Consider the following 21,105-nt stretch of genomic DNA (forward strand, 5'->3'; position numbering starts at 1 on the left):
TGTCCATTATATGTAGAATTCCTGTTTCTTTGTATAGTTGGTAAAGCACAGTAAATAGTAATATCTAGCATTTAATGACAATAAACATTTACTGAGCACCTACTTTGCTCCAGGCACTATTCTATGTGCTTTCAGTTCAGTTCAGTTGCTCAGCCGTGTCCAACTCTTTGTGACCCCATGGACTGCAGCACGCCAGCCTTCCCTGTCCATCACCAACTCCCGCAGCTTGCTCAAACTCATGTCCATAGAGTCGGTGATGCCATCCAACCATCTCATCCTCTGTCGTCCCTTTCTCCTCCTGCCTTCAATCTTTCCCAGCATCAGGGTCTTTTCCAACAAGTCAGTTCTATGTGCTTTACGTGGACTAACTTACTGTCACAACAACTCTCAGGTACATTCTGTTATCCCCATTTTACAAAGAAAACCAGGGAACAGAGCAATTAAGTAACTTGCCTAAGGTCACACAGCTAGTAAATGGTGGAGAAGAGATTTAGGGCTTGTCCCCTATGATTCCGGAAATCATTCTTTAACTACTGTGCTTTTTGCTTCATGGTGTGATGGAAAACCCACTGGACTGAAAGTCTGAAGCCATGGGTTCAAGTTCACATCTATTACTTTAACACTGTGATCTTGGACAAGTCATCTCAGTTGTCCAGCGCCCCACACGTGTGAGGACATTTTACTGTACTCTAGCCAATACCACACAGTTAAGCTTGGATTTATTCCTCTGCCCTCCCTGTAATTATCTTTCTCTCTCTATTTAGATTTTCATCTCCTTGAGAGCAGTCACCAGGCCTTATTCTTTTTTTATACTCAACCTCCCCTCCAAGTACCTAGAATAATTCTCAGCACCTAATAGAACGTGTGTGCATGTGTGCGCACACACATACACACTCCTGTGGGTTGACTAACATAGGAATGTTAATGAATACATTAAAGGGCTATATACGTGTGTATGTTCATGAAGCCTCTCTAAGTACTTTAGCTAATGGAATAATACTATTTAATACTTGGCATATTCTTTGTTTAAATATAATCAGTGCTCACATAAGCTAACAGTTCCCAGGTTTACCTGATTATTTTGCTTAATAAAATTTTTTATACCAATAGTTAAAATGCCATTAAAACTTCTTGATAATGTAACTATTTCAATGCCTTACTCATTCATTCACTTATTCATTCAAACAGTTCTTGGTACTGGTATATGAGCCTCACCATGAAGCAGTTCTTAAGTAGAGACCTTGTTCAAGCTGTGAGACGAGCTCCATGGGTGGGGTCCTGATGTAGTCTAGATGGGGCGCTGGTTTTCCATCCTCATGTAGACTCGACATATCATATCTTGTCTCCAGGAGCACACATCTCCCTGACCCCTCAGTTGTGCTCTGTACACTCCTAATTCCCCATTCCCCTGCCTACAAGCAATTGCCTTTGACATGCTGCTTCCTGCCAGTTCAGTCCAACAACTAATGGGGTTATTATTTTTGTTTGTTTGTGTTGTAAAGCCATGGCAATAAAATTTACTCCCAATAATACCACTGCAATTTTGTGTTCTTAAAATGTACCATAAATGATATATATAATAACTGAATTTCCTGTAAACAGAAACGTTTTTCTGGGGAAAAGAGAGTTTTTTTGTTTCGGTCATGGTTGGGGCCAGGTTCTTTGATGGAGTAATTGGTGACATAGGAAAAGTTGAGAAGCATCTTAAAAGACCATGTTACAGTTCAAAGTGATGATGCTCTATCATTCTGGTTGTGATGAGTTCTTTTCCCAGGGTGAGTAAGGATAAGAAATGCTCTTTCTGGTCAGGGCCAACATCACAATCACCAGCACAAATTCCCCAGCTGATGAAAGAACAAAGCCTCAGTGATCTATAAAGAGAGATTGGCATCAACCATGGGCTTACCCTGATAGGATCAAGCCTAATTTATAGGAAAAGGTAAACCTTGAGTTAGCAATAAAAATTTTGAGAGCCTTTTTGTAGTATTATTAAAAGGGGGCTGGCTTTTTTATATTGACTAGGAGAGATGAATACTAGTTTAGCCATAAGAGTCTATTGCTGGCATAGCAAATGTATTCCTTTAGGCATCTTCCTCGTGCTGAAATTCATCCCTAAGGCTCTAAGAGATTTTACCTTACCATTCTTTTTCTTCTTCTCTGGTTACTCTTTTTCTGCCTAGTCACTAGCTCTTTTTATCCCCTTACTGCCTTAGTGCTTAGCCATGACCTCACTTCCACACACCATCATCACATCTCCAGCTACCTGCTAGACATAGTGACCCATATATCCTACTGTCATCTCAAGCCCACGAAATCCAAGCCCATCCACTTCCCTGAGCCAGACTAGCTCTACCTGCCACTTTATCCCAGATCTGTCAGGGATACTGATTCTCCCACTTGCACAGACTGAAAATCTAGGAGTCAACTTTGACTTCTCCCCTGCTCTTTCCTCCACAACCAGTCAATTGCCAAAGTCCTCAGAAGTCTACCTTCACAATGTCTCTCTTCTATCCTCCATGTCCCCACAGCAATCACTCTTTCTCAAACCCTTGCTATCTCCCCCTTGAACTATGGCAGTGACCTCCACACTGGTCACCCACCCCTTCACATACTACTCCTGGGTATCCTAAGGCACAGCTCCAGTCCTGATATACCTGTCACATCAAGTCCTGTCTCTCAACATCGGGCTGAAGGCTTCCCATGCTTTCTCTCCTTCTACAACTTTAGCGAACTCCCCAGACTTGTCCTACTTCCACTAACTACCCTCCACCCCATCCCATCCCTGCCTATTTGCAATCACCCCATCCTTCAAGACTCTGATTCTCCCTACTGTACTTGAATGTCTTCAGAATCCTAAACACATTTTATTTCATTCCTTCAACAAACAGAAATTGAGTTCCAATTATTTTCCAGGCCCTATGCTAAGAGCTGTAGGTAATATAAATATGAATACAACAGTACTCTTCCCTTGTGGCACTCTGACTAAGGAGCTGGAAAGATGGATATAAATAACTCAAAATCCCTGTCAGGCTGTCTCTGACTCCCATCGTATGGGCGCTTCCCCTCAGCCTACAAATATACTTAAGACCCTCCCATCTTAAAATACCTCCCACCTCCAGTCCCACCCCTGTACCAAACTCCTAAAAAATGAGAATGTGTGTATTATTACCCATCATTGTTATCTCCAGTTCTTCCCACCAACTCTTCAGCCCCATCCAGTCAGGCCTTGTCCACACCCACTGACTGCTGCAGTGAAGATCTCCTTCCCATAAACAAATCAGAAGACCACCCTCCTTTTATTCACCTATCTGCAACATCTCAAATTGTCACCAGAACTGTTTCCTCTCCCTGTCCACTTCTGAAGTGTTAGCTGTTCCCCATGATTCTTTCCTTGCCTCTCTTCTCTTATTCTGTAGTAAGCCTCCCCTTTCGGCCAAGACAATTCCTTGGCAGTTCTCATCCAGTTCCTTTATGTCATTGATAACTCCCAAATCTATACACATATCCTATATCTTAGGCCTAACCTCTTACCTAAATTCCAGACACTAAATCATCATTATTCTGACCCTCATCGTGCTCCCCATTGAGCCCCCCCTCACACCTATACACCCCACCATGAACCCTTGTCCTCTGCCTGTATTCCTTAACCCATTACTATACTTCCTACACAGTGGGAAATCCTTGACTTTCTCTTTTTCCTTACTTCACATATCCAACTCATTGTTTAGTCCTATTTATGTTATAAAAGATAACATAAAGAGTTTTTCAATCTCTCTGTTTTCCCACAACTGTTCTGGCTCAGGCCCTGTTACCACTCATCTTGGCTCTAGCACCAACCTTCTCACTGGTCTCCCTACTTGCATTCCTCCCCTCAAATTCCATTCCATTCTCTACACTGTAGCTATTGAGTAAAGTGCACAGCTTATCTGTTCCTCCCCTCATTTCCAAGCTCCCTCCAGTTTCCATTCACTTATGCCACAAATAATTATTTGCCACCTCCTAGGGATAAGCACTGTTTGGGGAACTGGTATGACAGTGAAAGCAAAACAGTGTTCTGCCCTTGTGGACCTTCTAGTCTGGGATCAGACCAAATGCCTTAGGGTGGGGAACAGGCAGTATCTACCATAAAACTCATCCTGCCTCCCCAGTCTCGTGTCCTCATTGTCCTTATACCCTACTCTCAAGCCCCATCATATTAATTTCAGTGCCTATAATGTGCTATTCCATTCCACACTCCCTACCCTTGCCCAGGCTCTCTTGGAAATGCCTCCCTCCCACCCACCAGGCCCCTTTTACAGATTCCCTGACACAGTCACTTCCTCTGGAGTAGTTTAGAAGGGCTTCCCTAGTAGCTCAAATGGTAAAGAATCTGCCTGCAATGCAAGGAACCCAGCTTCAATCCCTGGGTCAGAAGACCCCCTGGAGAAGGGAATGGCTACCCACTTCAGTATTCTTGCCTGGAGAATTCCATGAACAAAGGAGCCTGGTGAGTTTCAGTCTATGGGGTTGCAAAGAGTTGGACATGACTGAGTGACTAACACATGGGTAGTGCTGATCTCCAGAATGACCTGGATTCAAATCTCACACTGCACATGGTAGCTGTGTGACCTCTTCAAATTATCTGACAATTCTGTGCTTGAGATCCTCATCTTAAAATGGAAGTAATTCTAGAACCTGCATATGAGTAAGTTTGAGAATTGTCAGTACATAAAAAGTGTGGAGACACTTTTAAGTGCCTGACACATAAGAAGCCCTTAATCAATATTAACTATTACTGATGGGATTAACATATACACACTACTATATATAAAATAGATAACCAACAAGGATCTACTGTATAGAACAAGAAACTATACTCAATATCTTATAATCTATAGGGGAAAATAATCTGAAATATATATATATTTATATAGTAAATCAACATTGTAAATCAACTATATACTTCAATTTTTTAAAAGACAAAAATATTAACTATTATTACTTATATCTTTAGTATTATTGTTATACCTCTCATCACACTGTTCTATAATACCCCCTCCTACTAAACATATCTTACTATCTTTACACCCCAGTGACTAACCTAGTGAGGCACATAGTAGATATGTAATAAATGTTGAAGGAAGGATAAAAGGACTGACTCTTCCAGGTTTGTGGTTTGGTTTCCTGTGACCACATAGGATTATGAAGGAATAACAACAACCTTAGGGCTTCTTCTGAATATCTTCTTGACCAGGTATCTAAGTGAATGTTATTTGCATTGTATAAGCAAGAGCTGGAGGGGAGTGAGCAAGAAAGGCACTTTGAGCTGGGCTGAACTGAACAAGACTAAACTATTTCCTTTTTTTTTATTCATTGACTCTTGGGTCAAGAAGAAACTGACTTCCCTCAGTACCATTCCCTTCCACTCCCATCCTTCAGCCCCACCTCATCCTTTCCATTTGTCTCCTTCCCACTACCATGTTCCCCTCAAACATGCATAAATGAAACCCAGAAAGCAAAAGGAGCACTGAGGGAAAGGGGGAAGGAGTGGGAGAAGGTTAGCACCTCCCTCCTTCCTTTGCTGAGATCAAAGCCTGCATTTGCACTTGCTGGCCGGCTGGCCTCTTTCATGCCCTACCCCACCTGTCTGGGAATGGCATTGCCACTTGCCCATTTCCTTTTCTCTTCAACACTGGAGGGCAGCTTCAGGGTGGGGCCTTGAACTATTTCTAGTGCAGGCCAAATCCCTCCATCCCAACATCTTTGCCTTGTGTGATCAGATTTCCTTTCCACCTCGCCAGTAACAAGTGGCGGGAGCAGAAGGCAGGAAACTGTGAAAGAAGTCAGTTTCTCTACTGGCCCTTGGCGGAACCCATGGTTTAAGTAAGTGGGAAGCCACTGGGACTTCTGGGCTTTTGTCTGGCAGGAAGAACAGGCTCTTCTTTCTGCATCTGGGGGTGGGGAAGGTCCCAGTGCTTGGGCCAACATCCCCTGGGGTCCTGGTGAGGCACCAGTTAGGCAATGCCTTCTTGCCCCAAGAGAAGAGAATTCACATGTACTGACATCCTACCATGTGCTGGGCTGGCCTCTGTGGTCGGCCCTTTAATGTATATTATCTCTGTGATTCCTAACAACCCAGTTGGGTCAGCACTTATCATTCTTCTGGTAGCAATGAGAAAAGAAGCTTGCCTGAGGCACACAGCTCAATCCAAGTATGAAAAATCCAGCTCTGCCTGACTCTATGGCCAGGGCTCTTGCCGCCTCATCATGCTGCCTCAAGAGCTGAGAAAACTGTTCATGCCATAAATTGGCTCTTTGCATTATTCCACAGAATTAAGTGAACAGCCAGCTAAACCTTTTGTGAATTAACATAATTCAGCATAATTTTAAAGTAAAGGTTGAAGGAGAACCTTGAGTTCAACTCTATAGGCTCTACAAAGAGAATGTGACATAAGTTTCTGCCTTTGCAGAGTTCATGGTCCCATAGAAAAGAGTTAACGAGTGCAAAACTAAAAACATAATATAACACAGAAACAGAAATACCATGAGAGAGCCAGAGAGGGAAAGAGGGCACCACCTTTGCCTTAGATACAGCCTCTGCCTTCCTCGTGCCTGTCTCTTCCCTCAGCTCCAAGCAGAGCTGCTCAAGGCTGCGATGTGGAACTGGATCACAAAAGAGGGACTTTCTTATATCATCTGTGTTCCCTAGCCTAAGAATAGTGTAATAAGTAGTACCAAGGAATAATATTTGATTGGCAAAGGTGGGGAGATGTTTAGGAACCCAGGCTTACCTGCAGCCAGACTTCTTCAGCAAAGAATGGGTTATTTATGGGTTCATTAAAGCCAGATGCTCAGACAGCCAGGACAAGAGCCTCAATCCCAGTCAAGCTGAGCTCCATCACGTGGCAGTCAGCTCTGGCCCCAGCTGACCGTCTTGCTACCATGTGCTCTCAGCCCAAGAAGAGGCTAAAGCTGGAGAGCGGCCTGAGCATGCAGCAGGTCCTCACAATGAGGACATGTTGTTCCAGACACTCAGTACAAAACAGATAGCTCACGACATGCCTTACTGACAGAGGATCAGCAGTGTTATCTTCGTAGATGGAGGCAGAACATTCCCTCCTCCTAGACCTCAGCAAGGCCCCTTGCCTCTGATTTTTATAGCATTTGATGCCAAGAGTTTGGGTGTCTCAGAGTGACTTCTTCATTGGAGCTGCCTTTCTTCTATTGCTCACTCTAAACCCATCTTTCCTTGCCCATGAAATGAATGTACTACTTGACAGCCTCTGGAATAGGAGAGGCCACTTAAGGAGAGAGGGCTACACCTGTTTGAAGCCTTCTCTTCAAGAGCCAAGCCCATGAGGTTCTCAGGCTTGGACTAAGGGGCCCTCCTTGGCTAAAAATACAAACCTCTCAGGTTTCTTTGATCAGAATGGGGGAGTTAGTTTCTGTAAAGACGATCTCTACACAAGGCATCTTCTATCTCCAGAACTTGGGACTTCAGACATCAGCGAGTAATAACTCCAGAAGAAAGGGACTAGACTCCTCTCCTTTTTAGGTCAGTCCAATAAAAGAAAAAGCATTATAAGCATTGGCACAGTCTTGGTCATTTTTCTTTTAATTAGATATGAGGAGTCTTCTGTCATAGATGTGCAAGTCATCTTCCCATCAAATTACTCCCATAGATTCCACAAAGATGTGTTAGGATCCCTAGAGATTATTCCACAACCTCTCCCATGGTGCCAGATATACATCCAGACTCTTAACAAGGATAATTTGATGGCAATGGCAGTCACCTTGGATTATTTTTAAAAGGCTGTTTGAATGACATCAAATTCATGACACATGCCAGGATCCCTTGTTTTCATGCCCTCTGTACCATTTTTTTTCCAGGGAATTTAAATTTCCCTGGCTTACTTACTGCCTAACAATATCACTATTGAAAGCACATAATGTTAAGGACCATATGCTCTCTCTCCAGAAAGTGTGTACAAATACTATTTCTGTTAAAAACTAAACAGAAATAGTAGCTTTGCATATTTCCCATTCAAAAGCTTCTCCCAATTGAATGATTCCCTTTGTCATGGAGTGTTTTTCCCCAAGCGGTCCCTAATAGAGAAGCTGAATCAGATATTGTGACTTACCAAAGGTCACAAGGAATCATCTAGTGAGCTAGAAATAGAAACCAAAAACCTTTATTTTGATTCCCTGAATTTAAAAACAAACCCTACTACAGAAAAAATAGAAAAACTAGGCTCATTTGACATTCCTGTTGCAGGGAATTCAAGGCAACCAAAACTAACAGGCCTTGATCTGTGAGGGCCAAGGAGGTGACTAAGACAGGTGCTGCCTGCATTTAAGGAGCTGATAATCCAGTATAGGGAGATCAGGTCACTGTTGAAAAATCTCTACACACTGAAGAGCACCTAGAGGACCCCAAAGGAGGGCTTGTCCATCTTCACAGCCCCTACAGCAGCGGCACAGTGACCTGTATGTAATATGCAGGCAAGCACTGTCTATTTGTTGGACAAGGGCCATAAGAGATGTACCAACAGAATGCTCTGGGGCTTGTGTAGAATGAGGGACAGCTTTGTGAAGGAGGTGACATTTGAGCTGTGCCTGGAAGGTTGGAGAGGTTTTTCACAGGCAGCAAGGGATGGGGGAGGGATTTTGCAGGCCCCAGGAAAAAACAATGGTAAAGATCCTCAAGGGAGTGAGGGACCAAGCATGGTCTCATTTGGGAGAGCCCAGAGCCGGCCAGTGTGGCTAGAGAAGAAGGAATGAATGAGCTGAGGCTGGAGAGAAAAGTTGAGATGTGAGCAGAGAGGACCTTGAACACCAAGCCAAAGAAAGAATTTTGCAGTGGACTGTCACAGGAGGTTTGAACAAGGGGACCAGTTTCCTGCTGCACCCTCCTGCCCTGTCCATCTGGGCCTTCCTTGCCTTGCCAGTAGCAGTGGGTTGTTATTGTTGTTCTGATTGTCTGTGGTTTGGTTTGGAGGTTTTCTGTGGTTTAGTTTGTTTTTTGGCCTTTCCCTTCTCCTTACAGTTTTTCACAGCATATGGTCCTGATTATGTGCTGGAAATCACGCCAAGCTGCCGGCCAGACCGCAATGAGCCCCACCGAGTCCAGCAAATCCTCAACTACATCAAAGGTGAGCACCACCCTTCAAATCCAGCTCTCCTCATTCCACCCACCTTGTGGTGACCCATCAGTGGGGACTTCCCCAAATACCATTTGTCATTTGGTGGCTAGACTTTACTCTGACTCAAAAGGGAAACCTCTTCTTGGCCTAAGAGCTTGTAGTTGGAATTCTGCATTGGTCACTCTGGTTGGGATTGTCATTTGGCCAACTAATGTCACCTTCAGGGAGACAAAAGTTTCAGCTTTAAGCACCTCCAGTGGAAAGCCAGTTCTAAAGTGTGCCCTGGAACTCTCTTTGAAAAAGGCAACAGTAAAACCCTCTCTAAGATAAGAGAAGGTCAAGTCAATTCAGACTTGGGATTGGACATGGCGGCAGGAGGGCTTGCAGGCATTCTGTTCCAATGTGGTTCATTGGTCCAATAGAGCTTTGAGTGACTGTGAGCCCACAGTGAGTAGTCAAAGATTTTGAAGTCATGGGAGTGGGTTCCCCAGTCTCACTTAGAGCACTGGAGATTTGGCTGCTTCCCTATTCTTCCTTTCCCTAAGGTTGGCCTCCAATTATTCTGGCCTCTGGACAGAGGGAAAATGGCAGTCATCAGGTTATTGCTCACTTGATCACACTGTCCACTAGCTGTTTGGGGACACTGTAGAAACCCCCCTCCCAACCCCAACTGCTGTTTCACAACTAAACTCACTTTATCTACAATTTTTTTAAGTTGTTTTGGTGCCCACATTCCTATTTAATTGAATTTGTGTGTACGTGTGCATATTTTGGGGGGTCCTAATTATTTGCAGAGTTAGAAGGCCAAAGGTATCACATTGCCCATAATGGAGAGTGAAATTCCTGTGTTTTATTCAACTAACAACCAAGTTAGCACCAGTTCTCCTAACTTTGATTCCCTCATTGGAATAAAATCCAGCACAAAAGAGAAGCCCGTTCTGTGTCAGAGTTAGTCTGAGGGAACACGTTGTCCTGGGGATCTTTGCCGAAAGTGATATTAAGGCCCTGTCATCTAGTACAGCCCAGTCTGTGACAACAGCCTAGTCCATAGCCACTGACTCCACATCCCAGGCTTCTTTGATAAGAGAAAGATTTCTAAGCTCATGAGTCATAAACTCATAAGGTTGTGCTCACGGCAGTGCTTATCAGCTCTCTCAGGTATCCTATAGCCCTCAGCCTTTCCCTGACCCTATAGTTTCAAGGCACCTCCCTCTGGTCTCTCAATGGCTACCAACTTCAAAGTCTTCACTTCCTAACCAAATCCTCCTCCCTCCTTGAACCTTTAAGGCCTTTAAAATCTTTCTTTTCCTGGCCTTTCTCTAGCCTTTCTTACTACACCGCAGACTTGATTAACACATGCTCCCACCCTTGTTTCCTCCCGTCCCTCTCAGATCCTGGACCAAATTCTCATACCCCCTTTCCTTTCACCTTGCCATTTTCCCCTCATCCAGACTCTAAATCCTGGTAGAGCAGAGACAAAACAATAGAAACAGAAACTAAACAAGGCTCTGCAGCCACTTGCTCACACCTACATATGTGCAGATATCTTTATGCCCTCATGCACATGTACCCAGACACATATCTCCAGAGAGTGCTGACATCATGCTATTGAGGAAATGGAAATTCAAAGGGAAGAGAATTAGGAAAGATAAGAAACCCAAAAGAAGAATACATTTTTTAAAAAATACTCATTTAAAAAATGAGATAAAAGATTAGTTTGAGAATTGGTTAAAAAATAATAATAACAGAAAATTTTAGAGGATATACAAGTTACATGGAAGTCAAGATTTTTTTAAAATATCCCAACAGATTAAAACAATATTCTGGTTGCAATACCATGAAATTAACGTATAGACCAGGAATTGGGTCTTCAAAAGCAACTGGACACAAGCAAGATGGGAAGACATGGCTTCACAGGATTTTGTCTGCAAGAGTTAGGGATTTTAGTCAGTATGAGTCACCATGGCAAAGTAGCCTCCAGAGATGTTAATGCAGTATTGATCTTACTTTAAAAGATCTTGAGACAAATAGGAACATATGTTTCAGGAGGTCAGGATGGGGAGAGGATTGGAGCCCAGGCTCCAAGAGGTCTGGTTGGAGGAAGATCTGGGTTTTGGGAGAAAAGAAGACTCAGGGGGATGTTGTCCCATATCTCTGAGAGGCTGTCACAGAGCAGAGGGTATAGACAGAGTCTATGTGGTCACAGGGCACAGAGCTAGGACCCATGGGTAGATATTATTAAAAGGCAGATTAAGCAGATTTTCATTCAAGATAAAGAATTTTATAATGATTACAGCTGTCCAAAGTGGAACAGACTGCCCAGAAAGGAATAAGGTCTCTATTGCTGGAGACCTACAAATAGAGACAAGACAGTCAATTGGCTGTCATATTGTAGATGGAGTCCTGCATTTAGAGGAAGGTGATTGTACTAAGTTATCGTTAAGGCTCCATCCAATCCTAAGAGTCTAGAATGCTGTACATTAATTATGTGAAAATACAAAAACAATAAAAGGAAGATGAGAATGCAGGGGTTGGTTGATGAGTCATAGTTGGGGGGGTTGTGGAGGAGGTAATACTGTGTATAGCAAAGAACTGATGAGGAGAAGAAAAGAAACTAAGTGGCTAAGAGTGGGTGGGGAGGAGCCAGGGAGGGCAGACAGCAAGTAGAATGGCTATAGATTACTAGGAATCTTCAGATTTTTCCATTTAGCCATCCCTTTCATATTGACAAAGTCTTGTGTTCTAGCCATGCAAATGAGCAGAGCACATAAATCCAGAACCAAAAAGAAATGCAGTTAAACCTACAAGAAATGAGGCTAGAAAGAAGTCCAAATGTTGTTTAAAATGGCCAGGCTAACCTGCTATACTGAGACCATGCCCCTCCAGCCTGGTGACATGCTGCCATCAGATAGTGCGTTGCCATGACAATGGTCAGTGTGGAAAGGCTGCTGAATTTTCTGCATTCTGAAAGATTTTCCTGAACCTGCGTAAAAGACTATCATCTGTTCTTCAATATAAAACCTCAATGAGGCTGGCTATTTCTTCCAGTGCCTCTCCCTCTCCCCCTCCACACCTCCCCGCATTAAAAACAAAGGTGGTGGGGCAGAGCCAAAGATTATTTGGGGAAGTGGATGGCAATGAGGGAGTGGATGGACTACATTCCACTCTATGGGAAGGAGTTTCACCAGCATATCTGGTTGAATTTATTTAGCCTTTGAGCTTGGGTTTTCTCTCTTTCTCACCACATCCCTTAGAAGCACAAAAGATGGGATTTTTTTAACCTATTGGAGAGCAAACCTGAGGAGGTTCATCTTATAGTGATAAATTCCGTATGCTACAGGATGACTGGCAAATTTGAACCTCACTTTATCCTGTCTTTACTGCCTATTAGACTTTCTGAGAGAGAAAAAAAAGACAAAAATAAAACCATGGAGAGTCTACTCAAGCTGTTAGGTTTATACAGAGAAAAGCTATGTGTTGTTCCCACAAATCATTCTTCTCATGTCAATGAATCTTGAAGATTTGTGTGATTGTTCACAAGGAAGTATAGGTTAGAAAGTGGATCATTTAATCTAGATCATGACCACTACTGTAAAATCACCCTTGAGCCATCTTCATGTGCTCAAACTTGTTTGCCTTTCCATTCTGGTTGACGTACTCCAGAGGAGTTAGCTCACAGAGAACCTTCCAGAGTTGGAACACTGCTGATGTGATCAATCCCCAGAGGCAGCTAGCTCCTTGAGCCTGCCTAGCTCTGCATGGGGAAACAGGGGTAGAGGTTTTCTAATCCCTGGTCCTGATGACATTTGAGTCAAGTAAAAGTCCCTAGGGGGCCAAAAGCTTCATGTTGCCATCCAGGCCGGACCTGGTGGGGGAGGGGCAGGAGAGAGTGAGTTGTGCATATGTGAGAATGTGTTGGAGTTGTAACCGGAGGTTTCTACACTTGCTCTGAGTTCCCAGACTCTACCCTACGTTTGCCAGAGATAGAAAAGGAAACAAATGGGACCAGGAAGTAAGGAGGAGGCGAGAAGGAGATAGGAGGACATAAGAGGGAAGAGCAGGTCTTGTGCACATCTGCCCTTTCTGACCCTTAATGAATGAGACTTAGTATGGCAGCCTCTATGGTGCAGGGTTGGGGAGATGAACCAGCAAACTGATGTGGCTGTTGGGAGAGACACCACAGGAGAAATAATAAGAATAATAGCTAACATTTATCTTACAGATGAGGAAACTGAGGCTCAGAGAGTATAAATTACTTGGCCAAGGTCACCTTTATTTATTCAGCAAGTAATTACTAAGCACCTACTCTGTGCCACACACTGTGTTAATAGGTAGTGGAGCAAACATTTGAACCCAGGGCTGTCTGAATTGAGGCTTTGGAGTCAGGTTTGTCGTTTCCAGTGTCCTTCCTTTCTTTGCAGTGTTGCCCTATCAAGCCTACTCGTCATCTACTTTTTCCAGTCACCCCTGGTAAACCCCTTCCACCTTGTACTACATACTTGGCTCCTTCTGTGTGGTTGATCCAAAACACCTGAAATCTGATTTCTCTCTGGAAATGGGAGGAAATCATCCATAAGCAGCATTTGAAATTCTTGTCCCTGATGTAGGCCTCTTAGCCATGCCCCCCCACCTTACTATATTATAACCTAACTTTCCAGCTCTATTTTGTGCTGAGTAGAGAAGTAAAAGAGAAGGACAGGTTGAAGAAGCCAGTCCACCCGACTCTTACTGTCTGAATTGTGCTGTGATCACCAGTCCCCATCTATTCACAGTTCCACAGCCCCAAGCCAAGACCCTTTGCACATCTACAGGTAATATTCTCAGGAGAACCACTGTGCTTAGTGTAAGCAGCACCTCCTCTGGCAGCCTCATGTCTGGAATTGACGTTCTTCTAGGGACTAGCAATTGGGGCATCAGGTCTGGGCATGTCCAGGACCTGCTGGAGTCCCCAACTCAAAGCAGTGCTCCTGCCTGGTGGGACTCCACACCATGAAAACTCAGCTTCTCTCCATACCTTCTCTTGCTCCCTGAGAAGCCATGAGGATAAATTGAAAGGCAGGGCCAGACCCAAGACAGACTGACCATTTGCTTCAGGGCTTCTTGGAAGGAATTTGGAGCAGGATTTTGGAGCCTACTATGAGCCAATTTGCATGACTTCAGGTGAGGATCTCTGTGATGTCCATCCCTTATCTCCCCTTGCCATCCTCTGTCCTTTTTCTTTATCCCGCTCCAGCTCACTATGGTCTCTTCTAGGAGCCTCGCTTGCTTCACTAAATGGTGTAAGAATTGGAAACCTTGGTTATTGTTGTTGTTATTGTCATTGTTAAACAGAAAAAGTTGTCAATATGTCATACTGAAAATTTTAGAAATTCTAAAATGAAAATGAAGGCTATTCCCCAAAGTTCCAGTAATTTCAACAGCAGCTTTTAACAAACCATAAAAACCCTTGACAAGTTACTTTTGAAGAATTGAAATACCTACCTAAATCCAGGAGGTGGGAACTCCCATTATTGAAAGCCTACTGTGCATCACCATGCTATATTCTTCACATATGTGATCTCATTTTTTTCTCACTATTACCTTATAAGGTAGGAAACTGGTGCCTGCAGAGGTAATATAATATGCCCACGGTCACATAACAAGTAAGTGATGACATCAGGATTTGAAGCTAGGCCTGGTGCTTCCCCTCTCCTTGGCACTATTGCTCAGTCAAGTCTACTCATCATCCCATGTCTGCTCTTTCCAATCACCCCTTCCCACCTTGTAATGTCTCCCGAAGTGAGGTTCTGAACCAGGTTGATTTTAAGAAGTATCAATGTGTCTCCACATTAAAGCCCAAATAAATCAATCAGTGAATATTTTTTGGAACTCCCCATGTGCTTAGTGTCATGAGACATATAAGAAAAGTTTAAGACATGAATCCTGCCTCTGAAAAACAGCTGAGAAGTTGAGATGAGGAGCCAAAACTAACCCCCTTAGACAGGTCAGGACATAATAAGGGCTGATGCAAGATAGAAGACGAGAAGTAAAACTTTAGGGAGAGTACTTTCATAAGGTTGGGATGTTTTGAATAGATAGAAGAGGGAAGTGCTCATAAGCAGGGGAAACTTGGATAGGTGGGGGCCAGGGAGAGATGGCAGGTTTCCTTGAATTTCATACTAAATTGTACGTATCAATACAATAAAGTAGGAGTCATTCTAGGTTCTGAAACTAAGACATGACATGATGCATTGATATTTGGATGGATCATGGTGGTATTTCAAGGGTGAGCCTTCAAAGACCTGGACCAGAACACTGGTGGTAGGATACTCCCTATCCTATTCCTCCTGAATGACTGAGAGCTGTTAGGAAGAGAGTATCAATAGCATTTGGAGGTATATCATTTATAGGGGATCAAAGAGAAAGGAAGCGGTAAAGATGACTCTGAGGTTTCCAGCCTTGATACCAACTGAGATGGGGAGCCACTGGGAGTAGGGGATAGTTTTACAGAAACATATACTTGATGTGTTCTTTTTCAATACATTGAATTTGAGATATGATACAATGTCAGTATAACTTCATGGAATAATTTGTTGCAGCCAATTATAAAGAAAAATTTTTAAAGCTAATTTGGAAAAAAAAACTAATTTGATGACAAGAGAATAATTTGCTCATGGTAACAATCTTAAGTGAAAAAACAGGGTGTGAAATGATTTAATACCATATAGTCTCAATTTGGTAAATATACATAATGTGTGTGTGAGTGAATGTATGGATATGCATAGAAAAACACTAGAGGGAAATGTACCAAAAATTCTAACAGTAGTTATCTTTGATGGTAAATTGAAATTATGGGTAATTTTTTACTTGTTCTTTACTCTTTTTCTGTTATTTTTCAAAATTCCTATATGAACATGTCTTGCTTTTATAGTCAGAAAAAAGAAATATATGTTGGAGCTTTTTAAGAAAAAGACAATAATCTTTTATCAGACCTTATGTCCCAATTTTTAGTTTACAAAATCTGGTCACTGTAGCTGCAAATAAGGGACTGGAGATGGACTATTTTACATGTCTGAAGTATTGATTCCTTTCTTAGGTACCTCTAGTAATTCTAGGGTGCTTCCCTTTGTCTTGAAAAGCATATCATGATGTAAAATCTCTTCAATCTAGTAGAAGGGCAGAAAATCCAGATAGCTCCCTAGTACCACCACCCTTTCAAAAATTCTCATTCTCCAAGGCAACTATCTGTCTTTCTTTTGGGGTTTTCTCCTCTGTGCTATTGATCTATGTGTCTATTCCTGTCTTGATTACTGTAGCTATATAATAAATCTTAAAATCAGATAGAGTGATTCCTCTTTCTTTCTTTTCAAAGTTGTTTTAGCTATACTAGTTTCTTTGCCTTTCCATATAGGCTTTAGAATAACTTTGTCTATATCTTAAAAAAAAAACACCTTGATGAGATTTTGTTAGGAATTGTGTTAAATCTGTATATCAATTTGGAGAGAATTCCAATCCATGAACATGTATTTATTTCTTGATTTATCGAGATGTCTCTTATTTCCTTTATCAGCATTTTGTCATTTTCAGCATACATATCCTTAACAGGTTTTATAAAAGTTTTTCTTTTATTGAGTTATTATGTTTTTCATTTTGGTTTCCATGTATTTGTTGCTAGTATATAGAAATATATTTTTTGTATATTGTGCTTATATCCTGTCACCCTTCTGAACTCATTTATAATTTCTAGGTGTTTTCTTGTAGACGCCTTAGGATTTTCTACATAGATCACCATCTGCAAATAGAGACAGTTTTATTTCTTTCTCTCTGATCTATATGCCTTTTGTTTCCTTTTCTTGCCTTATGGCTAAGACTTTGAGTATTATGTTGGATAAGAGTGTTGGGAACAGATATCCTTACCTTGTTCCAGAACTTAGAGGGAAAACAGTCACTCTTTTACCAATAAGTATGATGTCAGCTCTAGGTTTTGTAGATTTCCCTTAAAAGTTGAGAGCACCCATCTATATTCCTAGTTTCATGAGAATTTATGTCATGAATGGATGTTGAATTTTATTTAATGCTTTTGCTGTATCAGTTGACACTAATAGTGGCATATATGTAATTTTTCTTTTTAGTCTTTTAGCATGGTAGGTTACATTGATTGATTATCAAATATTGAACTAGCTTGGTATACCTGGGATAAATCCCCCTTGTTCATGGTGTAATATATATAGTATATTATAGATTAGATTAAATCTGATTTTATATATATAGATTAGATTAGATTAGATATGTTATATATTGTGTATGTGCTAAGTCGCTTCAGTCATGTCTGACTCTGCGACCCTATGAACTGTGGGGTCGCAGTCCATAGGAGCCCTCCAGGCTCCTCTGTCCATGGGATTCTCTAGGCAAGAATACTGGAGTGGGTTACCATGCCCTCCTCCAGGGGATCTTCCCTGCCCACATATTGAACCCACATCTTTTACATCTCCTGCATTAACAGGTGGGTTCATTATCAATAGTGCCACCTGGGAAGCTCATATTATATGTTGTGATTAATTGTGTTAGTCACTAAGTCATGTCCAACTCTGTGACACTATGGACTGTAGCCTGCCAGTCTCCTCTGTCCATAGAATTCCTCAGGCAAGAATACTGGAGTGAGTAGCCATTCCCTTCTCCAGGAGATCTTACTGACCCAGAGATCAAACCTGTGTCTGCCACATTGCAGGCAGATTCTTTACCATCTGAGCCACTAGGGAAGTCCATATAGGACTAGTATTGCCCTGATACTGAAAGAAAATGATGGCATCACAAAAATGAAAACTACAGACTAATATCCCTCATGAATATAAATGTAAAGCCTTCAATAAAATACTAACAAATAGAATTCTTAGTTTTTAATTCTTAGAAATAAATAAATATATATATATTCATATGTTATATTATATATATTACTTTTTGTTTTGCTTTGTTTAGTAGCTAAGTTGTGTCTGACTCTTTTGCAACCCCAAGGACCGTAGCTCACCAGGATCCCCTGTCTATGGGATTTCCCAGGCAAGAATACTGGAGTGAGTTGTCATTTGTTTCCCCAAGGGATCCTCCTGACACAGGGATCAAACCCACATCTCCTGCATTATACAGGCAGATTCTTTACCACTGAACCACCACCAGGGAAGGGCTTCCCTCATAGCTCAGTCGGTAAAGAATCTGCCTGTAATGCAGGAGACCTGGGTTTGATTCCTGGGCCGGGAAGATCCTCTGGAGAAGGAGGAGAAAATACCCACCCCAGTATTTTTGCCTGGAAAATACCATGGACAGAGGAGCCTGGCAGGCTACAGTCCATGGGATTGCAAAAGTCAACACGACTTAGTGACTAAACCATCACCATCAGGGAAGCCCCTATATCTTACATATATTAGCAAATATATATGTGTATATATATATATATATATATATGACATGTGTATATTATATAATGTATATACAATGTATATGTATATTATATAAAATATATATAATATATGTATATTTCAGAACAGTTCAGTCTCTCAGTCATGTGCGACTCTTTGTGACCCCACAGACTGCAGTATGCCAGGCTTCCCTGTCCATCACCAACTCCCGGAGCTTACTCAAACTCATGTCCATAGAGTTGGTGATGCCATCCAACCATTTCATCCTCTGTCATCCCCTTCTCCTCCTGCCTTCAGTCTTTCCTGGCATCAGGGTCTTTTCCAATGAGTCAGTTCTTCCCATCAGGTGGCAAAAGTATTGGAGTTTCAGTTTCAGCATCAGTCCTTCCAGTGAATATTCAAGACTGATTTCCTTTAGGATGGACTGGTTGGATATCCTTGCCATCGAAGGGACTCTCAAGAGTCTTGTCCAACACCACAGTTCAAAACCATCAATTCTTTGGCACTCAGTTTTCTTTATAGTCCAACTCTCACATCCATACATGACTACTGGAAAAACCATAGCTTTGACTAGACAAACCTTTGTTGACAAGTAATGAATGTCTCTGCTTTTTAATATGCTGTCTGGGTTTGTCATAACTTTTCTTCCAAGGACCAAGCGTCTTTAAATTTCATGGCTACAGTCACCATCTGCAATGATTTTGGAGCCCAAAAAAATAAAGTCTCTCACTCTTTCCATTGTTTCCCCATCTGTTTGCCATGAAGTATTGAGACCAGATGTCATGATCTTAGTTTTTTGAATGCTGAGTTTTAAGCCACCTTTTTCAATCCCTTCTTTCAATTTCATCAAGAGGCTCTTTAGTTCTTCACTTTCTGCTATAAGGGTGGTGTCATCTGCATATCTGAGGTTATTGATACTTCTTCCGGCAATCTTGATTCCAGCTTGTGCTTCCTCCAGCTCAGCGTTTCTCATGATGTACTCTGCATATAAGTTAAATAAGCAGGCTGACAATATACAGCCTTGATGTACTCCTTTCCTGATTTGGAACAAGTCTGTTGTTCCATGTCCAGTTTTAACTATTGCATCTTGACATGCATACAGATTTCTCAGGAGGCAGGTCAGGTGGTCTGGTATTCCCATCTCTTGAAGAATTTTCCACAGTTTGTTTTGATCCACACAGTCAAAGGCTTTGGTGTAGTCAATAAAGCAGAAGTATCTCTTTTTATGGAACTATTGTGCTTTTTCGATGATCCAACAGATGGAAATTTGATCTCTGGTTCCTCTGCCTTTTCTAAATCCAGCTTGAACATCTGGAAGTTTATGGTTCACATACTGTTGAAGACTGGCTTGGAGAATTTTGAGGATTACTTTGCTAGCATGTGAGATGAGTGCAATTGTGCAGTAATTTGAGCATTCTTTGGCATTGCCTTTCTTTGGGATTGGAATGAAAACTGAACTTTTCCAGTCCTGTGGCCACGGCTGAGTTTTCCAAATTTCCTGGCATATTAAGTGCAGCACTTTCACAGCATCATCTTTTAGCATTTGAAATAGCTCAACTGGAATTCCATCACCTCCACTAGCTTTGTTCGTAGTGACGCTTCCTAAGGCCCACTTGACTTCACATTCCAGGATGTCTGGCTCTAGGTGAGTGATCACACCATCGTGGTTATCTGGGTCATGAAGATCTTTTTTGTATAGTTCTTCTGTGTATTCTTACCACCTCTTCTTAATATCTTCTGCTTCTGTTAGGTCCATACTGTTTCTGTTCTTTATTGTGCCCATCTTTGCATGAAATGTTCCCTTGGTATCTCTAATTTTCTTGTAGAGATCTCTAGTCTTTCCCATTCTATTGTTTTCCTCTATTTCTTTGCATTGATCGCTGAGGAAGGCTTTCTTATCTCTCCTTGCTATGCTTTGGTACTCTGCATTCAGGGTACTCCATTTCCCTTTCCTTTTCTTCTTTGTCTTTTGCATCTTTTCTTTTCTCAGCTATTTGTAAGGCCTACTCAGACAACCATTTTGCCTTTTCGCCTTTCTTTTTCTTGAGGATGGTCTTGATCACTGCCTCCTGAACAATGTCATGAACTTCAGTCCATAGTTCTTCAGGTACTCTATCAGATCTAATCCCTTGAATCTATTTGTCACTTCTACTGTATAAAAATAAGGGATTTGATTTAGGTCATACCTGAATGGTCTAGTGGTTCCCTACTTTCCTCAATTTAAGTCTGAATTTTGCAATAAGGAGTTCATGATCTGAGCCACAGTCAGCTCCCAGTCTTGTTTTTGTTGACTGTAGAGAGCTTCTCCATCTTTGGCTGCAAAGATTATAATCAATCTGACTTCGATATTGACCATTTGGTGATGTCCACATGTAGAGTCTTCTTTTGTGTTGTTGGAAGAGGGTGTTTGCTATGACCAGGGTGTTCACTTAGCAAAACACTTATCCTCTGACCTGCTTCATTTTGAACTCCAAAACCAAATTTGCCTGTTACTCCAGGTATCTCTTGACATCCTACTTTTGCATTCCAGTTCCCTATGATGAAAAGGATATCTTTTTTGGGTGTTAATTCTAGAAGGTCTTGTAGGTCTTCAT

General features: G+C 41.9%; 1 protein-coding gene across 2 annotated transcripts in view; it reads left to right on the forward strand.

The window, feature by feature from the left end:
* The window catches only part of HDAC8 (histone deacetylase 8), a 256,182-nt gene that overhangs the window by 216,211 nt on the left and 18,866 nt on the right, over positions 1–21,105 (forward strand). Inside the window, exon 10 of one of the 2 annotated variants that reach the window (XM_061137354.1) lies at positions 9,026–9,131. The exons of the other annotated variant lie outside the window; for it this stretch is intronic. Coding sequence (XP_060993337.1) covers positions 9,026–9,131 — 106 coding nt within the window. The remainder of the gene's footprint in view (positions 1–9,025; positions 9,132–21,105) is intronic. 2 annotated transcript variants of the gene reach the window in all.

This window comes from Dama dama, chromosome X (genome assembly GCF_033118175.1).
Source record: "Dama dama isolate Ldn47 chromosome X, ASM3311817v1, whole genome shotgun sequence".
Lineage (NCBI taxonomy): Eukaryota > Metazoa > Chordata > Mammalia > Artiodactyla > Cervidae > Dama > Dama dama.